Below are 18,476 nucleotides of genomic sequence, written 5' to 3' on the forward strand. Positions count from 1 at the left end.
CAGAATGCTCAGCAACTGTCTGGTCAAGCTGTTTGTTGGCTATGGTTTTTTCAGTGGCCATTCATGCAGATAGGCAATTTGTTGGTTGTCATGCCAACATAGAATGCAGCAGAGTGGTTGCACCTTAGTTTTTAGATCACGTGACTAGTCTTGCAGGTATCTCTGCCTTTGAAGAGGTAACCTTCCAAGTGCACCTAGTTACCCTTCCCTGTCTCCACCTCATCCCTGTACACTCTCACAAGCAGCACTTTACCATCCCCTCCCCTACCCTGATATCCTCCCCCTCCCAGCTTTCTCCTTACCCCACCACCCAGACTGTTTCTCCCATCATGTACAGTTGCTCACAGTCTGGCCTTGACAGCCAGAGACAGTGGTCAGGTATGTGAAGGTTGCATTTGCATGAATGTGTGTGTGTGTGTGTGTGCATTGTCTGATTCAGAATATGACTTTTTGGCTGAAAGGTTACTCTTTTTGCTGTGCCTGTCTATGACTCGAACATTTCTACTATATGCTGAGTCGCGATCTATCCTCTTCATAATATTCTCATTATTCCATCCTGGATCACTTTTTTTTTTTTTTTTTTTAATTGCTTGAGCATATTTTTCTGGGGAATATCATTAGGCGGTACTGTGATTGTTTATTGTTAATATAATTCACTTTAATTTTTTTTTATTTTCTTGCTTCTTGTTAATGTGTACCATGGCTTGACTTTCTTCATTCTATCTGTACAATTTCTCACTTCATGAGTTTGATGGAACACAATGACTGAATGAACAAATGAATTCTAAAAGTCTATTGTGTCCATTTTGAACAAAATTTGCCCACTCTGATCTTTCAAAACTTCCATCAGAGTCAATCAAAGGATTGAAAATCATTGCACATTACTGTTATTATTTATACTGTTATTATTATGTTTAATACACTACTGCAATACCACTGTTACAGCTCATTAATGTATTATAATTATCAGTACACATGCGACAGTGTGCTTTATGAGTATGTTCGAAAAACCTGCTCACAGAAACAGGATTCTTCCAGGGCACATATCTTAGGTTCTGTTGGTGACAAAAAGGGAGGTCAAATGTCCTGAATAGCCCTTCAGTTAAAGACCATTATATGCCCAACAGAAGGATCCTCTTAGTGTAACTATCCTACAGTGCAGGGTCAGAATTTGAATATTACACGTAAAAAACAACACACCAGAATGGAAGCAAATTGAACAGACTGTTACAGTACTACAACTCTTAGTTCATTGAGGACTATCCACCACACAGATTCCAATACTGTTATAAGAATGTAATGGAGCAACTTTGTGTCTTACCATAGTACACTAACTATACCATATGCAACCATTCCAGAATAGACAAAGAACAAGATAATCATTATGTCAGAAACATAACAAAGTAGTAATCTCCACATAATGGATAATGTGATATGGATGATTATCAAGTACTAACGTCCGCCCCCGGTAGCTGAGTGGTCAGCGTGACAGACTGTCAATCCTAAGGGCCCGGGTTTGATTCCCGGCTGGGTCGGAGATTTTCTCCGCTGAGGGTCTGGGTGTTGTGTTGTCCTAATCATCATCATTTCATCCCCATTAATGCGCAAGTTGCCGAAGCAGCGTCAAATAGAAAGACTTGCACCAGGCGGGCGGTCTACCCGACGGGAGACCCTCGCCACACAGTATTATTATTATTATTATTATCATTATCAAGTACTAATAGTTCAAACCCTTAAAACTCCATCAACTGTTAGAAATATACAAATGTGTCATATTCTATTTTAATTCATGTATAATGAAAGTATATTATACCAAGTCATTAATTTTTGTTTATTAGCCAATACACAAAAAGCAATGATTGGAATAACATAATAACTACTATTATCCACCTTCATAAGATCATATTGTATGTTTGAAGTTTGAAGTAATTATGTAAGTTTGACAAAATAATGAAACCCAACACATGTAAACAAGCCATCAAAAGATACTTCCTGTGTAATGTGCAATATGACTGCAAAGGTTAATGGAAATCTATGTTAAAATCTATGCCAAAAATTTGGTGGGAGGATTACACTTAGTTTTGTTATTGTGTAATTAATTAAACTGACCAAGTCATTTTTTATTCTGAGTATCTGATTAAATTAAATTTTATAATTGTTTCCCGCCTCATTTTTATGTGCAAACAAATTGTAATGTTTATAGATTACTGGTTCTGTATGTATCGGTGTGTCAAATTGACTTGATGAATTGCTTTTCATTCATAACCACAATGGCATAATTTTTTGGAAGTAAGAAGAATGGGTAGCTTTGAGGCATGAAATAGTGAAGGCATCAGAGGATCAAATAGCTAAAAAGACGAGGGCTAGTAGAAATGCTTGGGTAACAGAAGAAATATTGAATTTAATTGATGAAAGGAGAAAATATAAAAATGCAGTAAATGAAGCAGGCAAAAAGGAATACAAACATCTCAAAAATGATATCGACAGGAAGTGCAAAATGGCTAAGCAGGGTTGGCTAGAGGACAAATGTAAGGATGTAGAGGCTTATCTCACTATGGGTAAGATAGATACTGACTACAGGAAAATTAAAGAGACCTTTGGAGAAAGGAGAACCACTTGCATGAATATCAAAAGCTTTGATGGAAACCCAGTTCTAAGCAAAGAAGGGAAAGCAGAAAGGTTGAAAGAGTATATAGAGGTCCTATACAAGGGTGATGTACTTGAGGACAATATTATGGAAATGGAAGAGGATGTAGATGAAGATGAAATGGGAGATATGATGCTGCGTGAAGAGTTTGATAGAACGCTGAAAGACCTGAGTCGAAACAAGGCCCCCGGAGTAGACACCATTCCATTAGAACTACTGACAGCCTTGGGAGAGCCAGTCCTGACAAAACTCTACCATTGGTGAGCAAGATGTATGAGACAGGCGAAATTCCCTCAGACTTCAAGAAGAATATAATAATTCCAATCCCAAAGAAAGCAGGTGCTGACAGATGTGAAAATTACTGAACTATCAGTTTAATAACTCACAGCTGCAAAATACAAACACGAATTCTTTACAGACGAATGGAAAAACTGATAGAAGCCGACCTCGGGGAAGATCAGTTTGGATTCCGTAGAAATGTTGGAACACGTGAGGCAATACTGACCCTACGACTTATCTTAGAAGAAAGATTAAGGAAAGGTAAACCTACATTTCTAGCATTTGTAGACTTAGAGAAAGCTTTTGACAATATTGATTGGAATACTCTCTTTCAAATTCTGAAGGTGGCAGGGGTAAAATACAGGGAGCAAAAGGCTATTTACAATTTGTACAGAAACCAGATGGCAGTTATAAGAGTTGAGGGGTATGAAAGGGAAGCAGTGGTTGGGAAGGGAGTGAGACAGGGTTGTAGCCTATCCCTGATGTTATTCAATCTACATATTGAGCAAGCAATAAAGGAAACAAAAGAAAAGTTCAGAGAAGGTATTAAAATCCATGGAGAAGAAATAAAAACTTTGAGGTTCACCGATGACATTGTAATTCTGTCAGAGACAGCAAAGGGCTTGGAAGAGCAGTTGGACGGAATGGACAGTGTCTTGAAGGAGAGTGTAAGATGAACATCAACAAAAGCAAAACGAGGATAATGGAATGTAGTCAAATTAAGTCGGGTGACGCTGAGGGAATAATGAAAAATGAAATGTCGTGTGGCTAGGGCCTCCCGTTAGGTAGACCGTTCACCTGGTGCAGGTCTTTCGATTTGACGCCACTTCGGCAATAGATTAGGAAATGAGATACTTAAAATAGTAAACGAGTTTTGCTATTTGGGGAGCAAAATAACTGATGATGGTTGAAGTAGAGAGGATATAAAATGATAAAATGTAGACTGGCAATGGCAAGGAAAGCGTTTCTGAAGAAGAGAAATTTGTTAACACCAAGTATAGATTTAAGTGTCAGGAAGTCATTTCTGAAATTATTTGTTTGGAGTGTAGCCATGTATGGAAATGAAACATGGACAATAAATAGTTTAGACAAGAAGAGAATAGAAGCTTTTGAAATATGGTGCTATAGAAGAATACTGTAGGTTAGATGGGTAGCTCACATAACTAATGAGGAGGTATTGAATAGAATTGGGGAGAAGAGGAGCTTGTGGCACAACTTGACTAGAAGAAGGGATCGGTTGGTAGGACATGTTCTGAGACATTGAGGGATCACCAACTTAGTAATGGAGGGCAGTGTGGAGGGTAAAAATCATAAAGGGAGACCAAGAGATGAATACACTAAGCAGATTCAGAAGGATGTAGGCTGCAGTAGGTACTGGGAGATGAAGAAGGTTGCACAGGATAGAGTAGAGTAGCATGGAGAGCTGCATCAAACCAGTCTCAGGACTGAAGACTACAACAACAACAACAAGTACATAATGAGGTGAGTTGAAGAGATTGAGATTCACTGTTATTTGTGATGGACTATCTCTCACTCTGAATGAAACATCTCAAAAATTTGTAAAAGTGTACCTGTTATTTTGAGTCACATTGCACACTGATGGTAATTCCACTGGCACTGATTATATCAAGATCACCAGGACATTAAATGATGATTTAAGTAGACCTATCTGTTTTCCACCCCCTATGAACTGTATAATTTCAACAAGACTTATTTATAGCAAGTTTCTATCATCTCACTCCAAATAATTTTTAAGCTGTTACATCTCACACACTTCCTCCACAGATGACAAATTGGGCAAATCAACTGGTTCTTTTTGCATTAGATGTGGCCTTTGGTGCACTCTAATGGGCTTATGGAAGCACAATTTAGCTCATGGGAGTTCCTGAGAAAGTAAAAAATCTGTCATTCATCAATTTTTGCCATCAGCATTGGGTATCTAAGTAACTATTCACAGCAAATTGCTCAAATTTTAACAGATTATTCTCTTCTGGTAGGCATTTGTCTAGAAGTGCAATGTTCCTGTTTTTGAAGATCTTTATCTCTTATTGAAAAACACTTCAAAAACTTGGTTTTTGGATATTAAAACCAAGACACAGATTCCAAGACAGCTATCCTCATGAAATGGATGAATATTTTGTGATATGTTCTTAAGGTACTAATCTTGGACAGTCTTGAAAATTTTCTTGTTATTTAATCTGTTTCTGAGATTTAGAGGTTCAAATTTACACTCTTTGTGCACATAAATTCTGGTGTGAGACGAAATCTAAATAACAAATAACATCAAATTGTTCAAATTTTAACACTATAGTCTCTAGGAATTTATCTAGAAGTCCCATATTCCTGTTGACAAAAATATTTACCCACAATCAAGAAAAACCACAAAACATTGTTTTTGGGTATGGTAATTGTGACCAAAACTGAGCCATGGATTCCAATATGGCATGGACAACAAATGACTGTCATTTTTACATTTAACTTTGAAAATATTCTTGATATCTTCATCTGTTTCTGAGATACAAAGTTTCAAAGTTACACTACATGTACACCTAAAATACACATATAAAATCTGGTGTGAGGTCAAAATATAGTTTAAAGAATGGTGTTGCATGGAAAATGTGCAGCATATTGTCTCCATTATCTTCAGAAGGGTTCCATGAACCCAATGTTGTACTGAAGCACATACAAAATGTTTGTACACATAAATTCCAGTCTGTGGTGTAAAATTAGCTTTGTATTACTGATATTGCAATTCCACGTAAGTGAAATATCAAAAATTTAATTATGCATAGAGTCCTTTTCACATGATTTGATTTAAGACACACCCTGCTGTTGATGGAACAGGTAGGAACCAGCAGAAAAAATGGATGTATCAACACCCAAAATAGGCTAATATTCTATTGTTTAAAAGACTGTGAAAACTGGATACCAAATGCCTCATTTTACTTTCCTCAGCACCTTTAAAAATTTTCTCAAAAATTTTTGCATGTGAACATATTTGCACTTGTTTATGTTGAGAGACAGGAAACAGTAGCAGTGGGAAAGAGACAGAAAAGTAATACTAGACAGTGGTTGTGGTATAGAAAGAACAAGGAGACAATCAAAATGGCACTATGACAGAAAGAGAGAGACACAGTGACAGTGGAACATAGTTGACACTGATAGAACGGTGCTCAGAAAAGAGTGGAGAAGACAGTGCCTCTGGGAGAGGAATACAAAGAAGGAGAAAGTGGAAGTGGGTAAGAGCCAGTGACAGTGGGAGACAGAACCTGTGACAGTGAGAATGAGGGACGCAAAAACAGTGACAGTGAGAAGAGACTACACCAATGGGAAAGAATGAATGACATAGTAGTAATAATAATAATGATAATAATAATAATTTATTTGTCTTCAAGCCATTACAGCAATAGACAAAGTCATACGCATAATAAAATATGGTACATGCCATAAAAGAACAGAATTGTTATTAAATTTACAGTTTAATATCACATGTCATGAAATCCTTTATATTGTAGAATGGGTTTACAACTAACCAGTCATAAAGTGTTTGTTTGTATTGTTGTTCTGGTAAATTTTGTATAGCTTGTGGAAGTTTGTTAAATAATTTGTGGCCCATAAGTTCATAACTATTAACTGATTTTAACAGCCTGTGGTTGGGTGTATAGATACAGCTGTTTATCCTAGTGTTGTAACAATGTATATTTGCCCTGCATTTTACTTTAGGTAAGTTCTTAAGGTTTACAATGAGCCTTGTATGGTGAGCCTGTAATTAGCCTAATATCTTTCTTTTGCAGCAATAGTATATCATGCACACAAGTGGAGTTTACCCATAAGATAATACCATAGGATATGATGCTTTGGAATAATGAGTAGTAAGATACTCTAACATAATTTTTAGGTACACAGTGCATTAATTGCCTTAACAAATAGATTACCCTAGACAATTTACCACTAATATACTTAATATGTGGATTCCAAGAAAGTTTATCATCCAAATATACCCCCAAAAATTTAACACAACTAGGATAATCTGATGGAAACTTGACTTATAAACTAAATACCATCTGCTGGGTTCTGCTTTCATTAAGCAAGAACCCATTTGCTTTAAACCAGAGTGAAGCTTGCTCAATTGTCTCTGTAACACATGTTTTAAGGCTACTAAATTCATTACTGCTATTAAGAAACGTTGTATCATCAGCATAGAGTAATGTTCTGCATTTAATAAATGATGGCAGGTCATTTGTCATTATTAGGAAAAGGAAAGGGCCCAGCACGGATCCCTGCTGAACACCTACCTTAACTTGTTCTATACTGGATATTTCTTTCCCAACACAGACGGCTTGCTTTCGGTTTTGTAAATATGATATTAATAGCTTAAGGCTGTTACCTTTAACACCATAAAAGTCCATTTTTTTAAGTAGTAGTGTATGTTCTACACAGTCAAAGGCTTTAAAAAATCACTTGAGCAAAGCATTTATCTTCAAATACTTGATGGACGTATTTAACAACATTGTCTATGGCATCAATGGTTGACAGGTTTTTCCTAAAGCCCTACTGTGATCCACTTATTAATCCTATGTTATCAAAGTAAACAGATAATTGTTGGTAAATTATGCATTCTAGAACTTTTGAAAGAACTGGGACTATGGATATTGGCCTGTAACTTGAGACAAAATTTTAATCTCCTTTTTTATGTACTGGAACTACCCTAGACAGTTTAAGCTCATCAGGGAAAAAAACCCTCCAATATACACTTGTTTATACAATATATTAGCGGGTACACTATACAGTCTATTACTTTCTTCAGCATGTTACAAGACAGGTCATATATGTCTACACTGTCTGATGATTTTAACTGCTTCACTATTCTTAACACAAAACCAGGTGAGTCCTCAGAAAAATTGAAGATACTTGTGTTTGTTGATGACCTAGCAACATTGTGCTATAGCACTTCCTACTTCCTCAACTGATTTAATAAAAAAGCCATTAAATTCCTGGGGAGAGATACTAATTTTGTCACTTCTCTTATCTTTGGCGACACTATTTATTAGTGTCCATGCTTATTTGCACTTACTGGTGGATTTCTCAATATTTCTGAGATTGTGTGCTTGTTTGGCTTCCACAATTGCTTTTTTGTACTCATTCCTGGATCTAACTTAGGCTAATTTAGCTTGGTTGGTTTTCAGATTTCAATAAATATTGTACAACAACATAACTTGGTTTTTCATAGTAGACAGCTGTTTTGTATACCATGTATTTTGTCTATTTGGAACTTTTGCATTTAGAACTCTGTCAGTTACTTTGCATTTCTTTATTGGAATGTAGTCATTAAAGTGTCCCAAAAATGCTTTAAGAAACCTATCAAATATTACCTTTGCTGACAGATAATTGCTTAGAGTATAATGTGTGTCATCATAACACAGGCCAAACCAATCTCTGTTAGAAAGGGACGTATGAAACCTGTCAATTTTCTTATCTGTGACTGGTCTAGTGACAACAACTTCTGGGACAGGCTTATTTGCGTTACTCTTATCAAGAGGGAACCTACTTGTATAATTTAAAGATACTGAATCATGATCAGTATATGGAAGCACTGTCACAAAACATGATGCTTCTGTTGTTTTAAAATTTACAAAAATATTGTCATGACATGCATGTTCTCTTGTAGGCTTGTTATTGACTGAATGTAAGTAGCACTGTCTTAGTAGGTTTTGGAGTTCAGTGACAGTATGTTTTTGTTTTGTAACATAGAAGTCAGCATCCACATCTCCACCAATAGCATAATGTATCCATCCAGTATCTGTAAGTACATGTAACAGCTGGTCCAGTTTTCTAAAAACCTGGTGACCTGTACAGGGAAATTACAACTAACTTAAAACTGTCTACTACTATACCAGCAGCTTCAAAGTTTTGTTCATCACACAGAAAATCTAGATCTAATTTATTGACTGTGCCGCTAAGTGACTTGTTAACATAGATTGCCACACCACCTCTTAAATGCAATTTTCTGTAGTAGCTACTGGCTAGATTATAATTATCAAATTTAATAAATGTAAGTTCACTCTCACTAGCCCAATGTTCACTTAAACAAAAGATATCAAACTTATTTTCCAATCCAAAGTCATTGCCAATAAATTATTTAACCCCTACTCCTTCAATGTTAAGATAATAGGTTATAAAATGAAACCTGTCTTTCTTTACAGATGCACTATTTTGCTGAGAGGCTATTAAATCTCTGGCACTATTTATCTTATGGGCTTCTTCTCCCTGCTGCCTTCTAGTAAAAAATCATTTAGATGTAATGGAGGTACAGTTTTCCGTTTGCCCACTACACTTGATACTGCTTCTACTCTTGGAGGTCTCTTCTCTTCTTCTTGTTCATGACATGATCTAAGTAGCTGGGTTCCCACTGTAGGTAGTTCAAATGTTGCTGCAGAATGGACAGCTGGATCACATGTTGGTACACTTGTTGCTGAATATGCTGCCACCTTTGCTGTTTCTATTATCTTAGTTCCTGAATTGGGTGTTCTACCTGTTGTAACTGCAGTTACAGCTTCTTCTCTCCCAACACACTCTTTTGTAATCAGTGATACCTGATGTTGTGTTACTGCTGCAACTGGAGTACATGGTAGGGAAGATACTTTGCAGGTGTCCTTTACCAGTGGTAGTGGAATAGGATCACTTTTCTTACATCTAGGAGAAACACTATCCACTAACATTTTGATCTTTTGACTAAGCAGCGATTTGCCCCATTTATTTAAATGCATTCCATGTGTTGTGAAGTGCTGTCTTTCAAGATCATCAATACTGAGGTAATAAGCATTTGAAGTAGTCTTGCAGATCTTTTTATACACCCTGTTTGCTTTTGTATTTTTCTGTTCACACAAGAAGATTCAGTAAGGTCATGTTTGTGTGGTATGCCTACAACAATAACTTTTTGATCCTCTGTTGTACATAGCGCATCTCTTAGCACTCTGTTTGCTACTATTAGTTCATTCTTATACACATCATTTGTTCCGCACAATATTACAATGCATTCACTTTGTGTCACATAATTATTGTTTTTATAGTCTTTCAAAACTTCTTTTAGGCCTGCTCCACGTTTCACAACACTTGTAATATTGAGATCATGCTGTAAACAAAGAATTCCTTCAATTCCTCTTCCGTGGCTGTCAGCAAGCAAAACTGTAGGCCTACTTAAGTTTTTAGGAGTCACTTAGTTTGCAACATCGAGACAGTTATTTTTTACTGACTTATTATGCTTTGTAAATTTCCTGCCCAACGATTCCGATTTGTAGTCTTGGTGTGAGTTGCCTGTTTCAACATTTTTAAGTTCACAATCCATAATAAGATGTTGAAATCGATTTCTTAACGGAACTTTTAACTCACTGGAAACAAATTTAGGTTTTTCACATTTCTTTGGTTCACTGTACTCCTGAAGTTCACTGAGTTCTTTATGTGATGGGTCAGATAGGCTTTTAATAATGTTTTCCAACAATAGAGCATGTTCTCTTGTGGCTTTCAGTTCTTTCTGCAGTGATTCGAGTACTATGATCTCACGATTTGCACGGCACATTTCACTCACTGCCAGACGTCCGTTACACTTTGTTCCACACATACATGAAATGTTCTCTTGATTGATTTTTGCGAATCAATGCAAATGATACCAAATATGCAACACTGAACAAATTCTAATGCCACTTGATACAATTTTGTCGCATAACTTGCACCTTATAGACGCTAAATACTCGCAATTTATGGACCGATTTACTACCGCATGTATATGCATTGCCAGCTAGCTGTGCAGATACAAACAGCAGTAAGAGAGAGCAAGAGAGAGACAGTGCCAGTGAGAGGTGACAGTAGTAGTAGGAAAGAGCAAAGGAGGCCATGACTGTGAGATAGAAGACAGCCACAGTTAGAGAGACACAATGAGTTGGGCTAAATGAGTAATTGTTAATGGGAAAGTGGGATGGATAGGTATGAGGAACTTACACCAATGGACCAGTGGGTATAAGTGATTTACAATATTGGGAGTTTGTGTGAGTGAGAGGTGAGTTTTGTGTTAAAAAGAACATGAATATGTTCACAAGCAAAAACTTTTTGGAAAATTTTTAAAGGTGACAGGAACATAGAATGAGGCAGCTTGTACTTCTCTTTTCAGTGTTTTAAAGAGGAGTGCATGTATGGTTTTTATTATTTTCCAGTATAGCCATATCAGATTACTGTGCACTTAAATATGACATAAGTGGAAGTCATCAGATTTTTGATAGTATCTAATCACAATTTTAAATAAATAAACATTGATACATGTTCAAGGTAAATTATCATATTTCATGTCTAGCTATCAATACATGTTAACAGTATAAAGTAGGATAGATTACTACTCACCACAAGGAGGAAGCACTGAGCGGCAGACAGGCACACTAAAAGGATACTGCTTAATGCTACCAACTATTGGATTAGTCCTTCATCAGATGTAAACAAAACATAAACACATTCAGCATTTATAGCTCTCACACATATGGCCACTGTAATCACCAAGCACCAAGGCCTAACTGTGACAAGAGGGAGCAGAGATTTTGGCTATGTTGGACCCTAGGGGTACAGAAGAGGTATAGGGTGGGAAGGGGAAGAGAAAAGGCAGCTGATAATATCACACAGTCAACTTTGAATGTGACTACCTGCCATTTTATGCCATTATGAATAGCAATAAATTCAATTTCATATTGTTGTCTTCCATCTGAGCTTGTTAATTTTATAACAATACCTCCCAAAAAACTTAGATAATTGAGGCCATGTCCTTTGAAGACTCCATAAATAGTTTGTGTATAAATATTTTCTCCATGCTTTAATAGTCTTATATATAGGGTCTCATCAACAACAATCACTTCACTATCTAAATATGTAACACATTACTATGCTTTTGTGATACCACAGTATACAACTTTTACAGGAATCTAGAGCAAAATGATAAGTAGGGCTTTGTTGTTGAGATGATGTGTGTTAAATAATCAACTGTTTAAATATTTTCTATGCACTTTTGAAATTAAATTCCGAATTTTTTCCATATGTTTCAGGAAATGAAGCTGTTTACACCAGGAGGTGTACTACTAGGATCAGTTGAACAGGAATGGACACTGATTAATCCTTCATTCATTGTGCGAGATTCTGATGGGAATATTGAATATGTCATAGAAGGTCCACAACATTTCCCATGCACTAACTATGATGGAACAACATTCAGAGTATGTTTTACTAGAGAGTAATTAATTTTATGACCAACTTTTATGTCAAGAAAGGGAAAGTTGCTACTCATCGTATAGGAGAGATGCTGAGTCACAGATGGGACTAACAAAAATACTGTCACAGTTGTTAGCCAAAAGCTTATATTGTGGCAGTCTTTTTGGTGTGCCTTTCTGCAACTCAGCATCTCCACTGTATGATGAGTAGAAACTTTTCTTTTCATAATATTCTTATATTCCATCCTGGATTTTCATTGTTTAACTTTTATGTCATTTGCAATGCAATTATAATGGTTTGAGAGTGAAAAGTGATTACTTGGTGATTAGTTACTTTTAATGCAACTATAGGACTCAGCAATGTCACTTGTGAATTAAGCCTTTCAGGAGGATCTCGGAAATGTAGCTCATGTAAAAAAATAGACAGTTTATGTAACAGCTTGGACCAGATTATTAATTATGCAATTGATGACAAGATCAGGCACACAGCTGTGAATGCTGCTTACACTAGTGTAAATATTGTAAAATTTCATGAATGGTATGGTAAGCATTGAATGAAGCATTCTATGGAATGGGTTAGTGGTGATAAAACTGTAAATACCCAACAACAAGCTTTCCCTTCTCAACCCATCCGCTAAGCCTCTCCTGATCCAGGATTCTGGGTGACTTTTCCATAGCTCTCCACATTTTCTAAACCTCACCAATCTTTTTTCTTCAGGCCTCTTCCTTTCCCTTGGACCCTTCTGCCAGAAGAATGAGCTCCTGGCTCTAAAAGCTTTCATCTTTCCTTAACATTTGTACATGTTTTCTCCTGCCACCACTTGGTGAGTTGATTTTTTGTCTTTTCCACTATATTATATGTAAATAATTAGTTACTTACCTTGTTGAATCAGAAGTAGTGATGATTACTGGTCAAATTTATATACTATCATTCTTTCAAATTGCTCTGAGCACTATGGGACTTAACATCTGTGGTCATCAGTCCCCTAGAACTCAGAACTACTTAAACCTAACTAACCTAAGGACATCACACACATCCGTGCCCGAGGCAGGATTCGAACCTGCGACCATAGCAGTCGAGCGGTTCCGGACTGAGTGCCTAGAACCGCTAGACCACCGTGGCTGGCTATCATTCTTTGCTGAGGAAGTCCCGATATGATTTTTATAGATTACACCACCTGCTTATATGATTTCAAGGATTTTGCTTAATAAGGAAATCTTCTGACAACTTGACTTAACTGAGGCCCTTGGAGACCAAAGAGCATGATTAATAAAATGTTAGTTTTGACTGAATGATGTTCAGAGTTGAGACACTCCAGAAAATTCCATGAACAACTTAAAGAAAAAATTATTATTTGCACACTTTTGAAGCTTTATTGTAAATCAATGCTGAATTTTGTCAATTTAGGAAATTTTATTACTAAAATTCGTAGATCACAGTGACATTAATAGGAACACTTTAATGGCATGCAGTAACTTAATAGGAGGGTCTTTTTTTCCGATCACTTAGTATAGAAGCTACACAAGTGGCAGGAAGCGGACATGCACTTTAGGCTACTGTGCGACTCTCGCACTACACACTCTGTCATTGCCAACCTCAAGGCATCAGTCTGCATAGCACTTCAGCCATATAAACACAGCTGCCATCATTGTTGCTCTCCCCAAGTGTGGATTACGAAATGTAATTCGGTTTCTGCAAGCAGAAGGGAATAGTGCAGCAGAAATTCATCAGAGAATGAGCCGAGTATATGGTGATATCTTCATGACTGATGGCATTGTGTGTGAAAGTTGCCACAACTTAAAAATGACCAAAATGATGTGCATGATGAAAGGAGCCAACAATTAAAGTCTGTCGTTACAGCTGACCTTTTTGGACGAGTTGGCAGAATGGTACAGTCTTGACCTGGCACCCAGTGACTTTCACCTATTCCCTGAACTGAAGATGTGGCTAGGAGGGCAGCACTTTCAAACTAATGAAGGTCTTCAAAGCAACATTAATGCTCATTTGAAATCATTGGCTGCAACATTTTTTGAAGAGACTGTTGCAAAGCTTGTCCACAGGTATAATAAATGTCTCAATCTTCTCGGTGATTATATTGAAAAGTAACCACAAGTGTACAAAACTTTTGGTAATAATATAATTGTTTTCTATGAACTTGTCTTTTATTTACAGCCTATTGGAGGTTGAAGGAAAAAAAAAAGAAAAATGAAAAAACTGCCCCGTACTTGAGTTGAACAAGACTATGAGTCTGCTCGGGATCTGTTTCCAACATACTGTCATGTTCATTTGCTAAATGACATTCAGCTTCCTCATAATTTCGACTCACTGGCTTCAATGTTCTTGCAGCTTCATGGTGCACAAGTTATTGCTAAAATTCATGATTCACTTATGCCACAAAGGAAAGTAGAGTCTGTAGGTCTCTGTACTTCGGATATTTTAACTTAGGTTTTTCATTATTTATTTTTAGATCAGGGAAGACATTGATATTTCTACTGCAACAATGCTCTTTCTTGTTATTAGCATTTTTAAAATATACCAGCACTTCATTGAGAGATTCTTTGTAAAACAAGATGAAGGGTGATTTCTTTTGAAAATGAAACCACTACATTTTTCTCAAGTCTTCTTGAGATAACCATTGAGTCCACTTAATATGATGAAATTATTTTCAGTTATCTGGACTTGGAAATGAGCAATGCCAACTCATCAGGTACAAAAATTCAAGGATTTTATCTGGCAACCTTTTCAATAATTCCAAAATCATGGTCATGTTCTATATAGGAATGACCAGAAATTATGAATTTGTGGTCTACAGTTTCAATGTTGGTATTCTAAGTAATGTAATGCCAGAACTTTACAATGGATTAACTTTAGCTTGACTTCCAATATTGTCACTGAAAGCTTTGTTCTGTTTAATTGATGTGGGCAACTACTTAAAGAGTGTAAAGTACAGGAAGAAATTTCTTGACACCCATGAGCAGCTTGACTCTCATGCCAAATGTACAAAATTTGTAGGTCCACAACTGTCTTGCATAATATGCCCTGCTCGACGGATACACAGATATATGGAGTGCCATTGTCAGGTCAAAATACATTGCTGTTCATGAACTGTTATATTTTGAACTTTTTTTGCCCTGAATTTTCCCTCTCTAGCTGTCTGTGTCTCATGCAGATGTAATTCCTTTTCAAGAGTCAGAGTCTGAACATTTTTGTGTCTCCATGAGCTATAAAATTCTGTAACTTGTCAAACAACACACAAGTTTTGGTACATAGAAAACCAGACTGAAAGCAGCATTGAACACATATCTATAATTCTCTTTAGCAGGTGGTTAATTATTTTCTGTGCAGAACTCGTTATAGAGTTCTTACATTTTTGTTATATTTAGCTTGGAATCTAAATACTTCATGACAGGAAATTACATTCTATTACAATGACTACCACATTTTGGAAACGAGTTTGTATGGTCCATAACAATCTGATCTTGTTCATCAGGAAGGTTTTTCCTGGTTATTTATGTCCTATTCAGTCTTTTGATGAAACTTCAGTGGGAGAATCCTTAGACAAGACATTGACAATGTGTTTGCTCCTTACCAATAACATTAACCAGAAAAACTACTTACATACTCTGAATCCTTTCCGAATATTAAGTGCAGCTTACATTTTTTTGCATCCATGGCACCTTTCATGGCTGCATTAGCTCTTGCATCAAAATTGAAGAGTTAATGTTGTTTGGAGATTCCAGTTTTCTAGATATTAATATTCACCAATTATTTACTGTCTTTCATCTTCATTAATACTTTCATTACATAGAAATTTGCAATTGTGAATGTACATCTTACATTACTGTGTTCATGAACTTTCCCCTGCTGATTTCTATACTCTTTTCCTTCATTCTGAAGTCTAGAACTTTTATTTCTTTTCCAATTATCTGGTCTTTTTAATTTTGAAGTGGGGACAAGTAAGATTGCTGCTTACTAGTTAGTGATCCAGCAGGCCAATTCTGTTGCTGCACTCATGCACTGTGCTCCAGATGTAGGATATGGTGATGATAACTGACAGAATATATGTTCACCCAGCTGTACATTTATTTGTGGAAAAGGAATGCACCACCAGTGTACAATATTCTCTAATACTGAAAGTCTGTGATCTCACAGTTGTGTGACTGCAGTATCAGGTGTTGAACAATAGGTGTGTCTGGACACTATTTCTGGAGTGTGTACACTCCTTAGTGATCGAGCACATTGATTGCACAGCTGTAGGAAAATGATGGACACATGAGCAAACAAAACCGATAACCATCTTCCTGACCCACATGGTGCTGTGTACTTAGGGACCATGAGGAAATGGGACAGTGCTGTCTAAAGAATCCCATATGTGTTGTTGAGAGCCTCACATTAAGCTTGACCAATGTGGCCCATGACAAGCAAAGTCATACTTGTGGAGAAATATCTACACTGTTCTGTTGCTCAGTTTGCACTGGTCTCTGCTTTGTCTTGTGTGTGCCCATGCAAAAGGCATTGTTACCAAAATTTGGCCTAAAAGTTAATCTGTGCTGGGTACTTATAGCTTGTGGTGGCTGCAGCTATGGTGTACGCATTTCTTGGCATGCCTGCCACACAGATCCCTCTTTGGGGAGTGGAACTTGGGAGCAGAGAGAAGGTGCCAGTAATCAGCTTTTGTCTAGGATGTTGGGTGCTCATGAACTTTCTAATGACATCAGCAGCAGCATAATGGTGGTGGGTCAGTCTGCCATGACCAGTGGCCAGTGCCTTGTTGCATGGCTAGCAGAGCACATGGTGGGTGTTTAGCTTGGAAGACGCTCACACACAAACAAAGTCTGGTTGGCAGTTAATACTAGAAACAAAGGGTTCACAAGTTGCACAGTTTGCACCAAATAATGAAGTAAAGCTTTCACAAAGTAGCACTGTTAATAGTCACAAAGTTCACTGAATCACTCTGATATGGAAGCACAGTGTGGCACCTGACCTGGCCTTGACACTCAAGACAGTGGAAGAAGAGGAACTGCATGAAGCACCTTAACTTTGGTGAGTGTAGTATCATTGTGACTCAAACACAGGTCCTGAAACTGCAGCGATGGGTGAAGTCCAGAGTTCAGTGTGAACACAAACATAGAAACTGGTGCAGCAGTTAATCCAGCCTCAATGTCTAATGCAATGGAGGCAGAGAGATGTGGTTGCAGGTCCAGAAGCTATGATGGACAAGCTACCAGTAACACTGGAGCTACTGACCAAAGCTCAATAGAGATCAGCAGATGATACAGCCAGCTGGAAACAGAGTTTCTACAGCAAGTGACGGCTCACGGGACATGTTCTAACCCCACACAATGACTGGGGTGCATGCAGAATGCATTATACAGTGTGACATTTTTAGTACACAATCCAGGAATTTAAAGCAGATGCAGTGGCCATTGCAAGTGAGGTAGTCCACTGGCAGCTCGGCTAGAGGTGCTGGATGCACCTGTGGAGGTTATGGACCAATTGGTTGCACTGGCTGTGTAGGCATGGTGGGGGGGTGGGGGGGTGGGGGGGGGTGGGGGGGGGGAGCTGAGGCACAAGTGGCAATGTGGCATCCATTGGAAGTGCGGGTGTGGGTGTTAATGGAGTATCTCCCTATCCAGTAGTGGGGGAAGTATCATTGGTCAACAGGTTCTCTTATACTAGATAAAATATATGATGAGTTGCTGGAATGGAAAAGACTTAATTCAGAGTACAGTGCAGCAGATCGGTGTGCACAAATACTTTTCAGGTTCCATGCAATGCTGGTACATGTGGTTGGTGGACAGCCATAGGGGTGCACAGATAGTCTACTAATAGTGGGATCAAGGGATCGTGTGATGGTGGTACTTCCCCATGAAATCTCCAGGAATGGTGACTTATTGGCTGTAGACGAGATTGGCAGGTGATGCACTGATCTCTTCCTTATGTTTGCAGACTGAGAAGTATCAGTAGGAGTGCTTCTATCCAGGCGAAATTGTGCCAAGTGAGGGAGACTTTCAGGAATCTATGGAGCTGCCTCACCATACCATTAGATGCGGGGTGGTAGTTACTTGTTCTGCAGAACTGCACACCACAAGGGCAGGCGATGTGAATGAACAGCTCACACACAAATTAGTGCAATTGGTCTCTTCTGACGAGACTGAGGCATTTAGAGGGCCATCCTGGTGTCAGCAAGGGTTGTGGTGATGGTCTCAACAGTGAATCCACTATCTGCATTGCCTTTAGCCAATGAGTGAATGATCCACCATCGTTAGCAGGCACTGCTTGCCACGGAGCAGAGGCAGTAGGACCA

The 18,476-nt window shown here is 37.8% G+C and overlaps 1 protein-coding gene across 1 annotated transcript in view; it reads left to right on the forward strand.

The window, feature by feature from the left end:
- Positions 1–18,476, forward strand: part of LOC126113546 (phospholipid scramblase 2-like) — a 142,596-nt gene that overhangs the window by 83,508 nt on the left and 40,612 nt on the right. Inside the window, exon 9 of the mRNA XM_049915019.1 lies at positions 12,007–12,174. Within this exon, the coding sequence (XP_049770976.1) occupies positions 12,007–12,174 (168 nt within the window). The remainder of the gene's footprint in view (positions 1–12,006; positions 12,175–18,476) is intronic.

This window comes from Schistocerca cancellata, chromosome 1 (genome assembly GCF_023864275.1).
Source record: "Schistocerca cancellata isolate TAMUIC-IGC-003103 chromosome 1, iqSchCanc2.1, whole genome shotgun sequence".
Classification (NCBI taxonomy): Eukaryota; Metazoa; Arthropoda; class Insecta; order Orthoptera; family Acrididae; genus Schistocerca; species Schistocerca cancellata.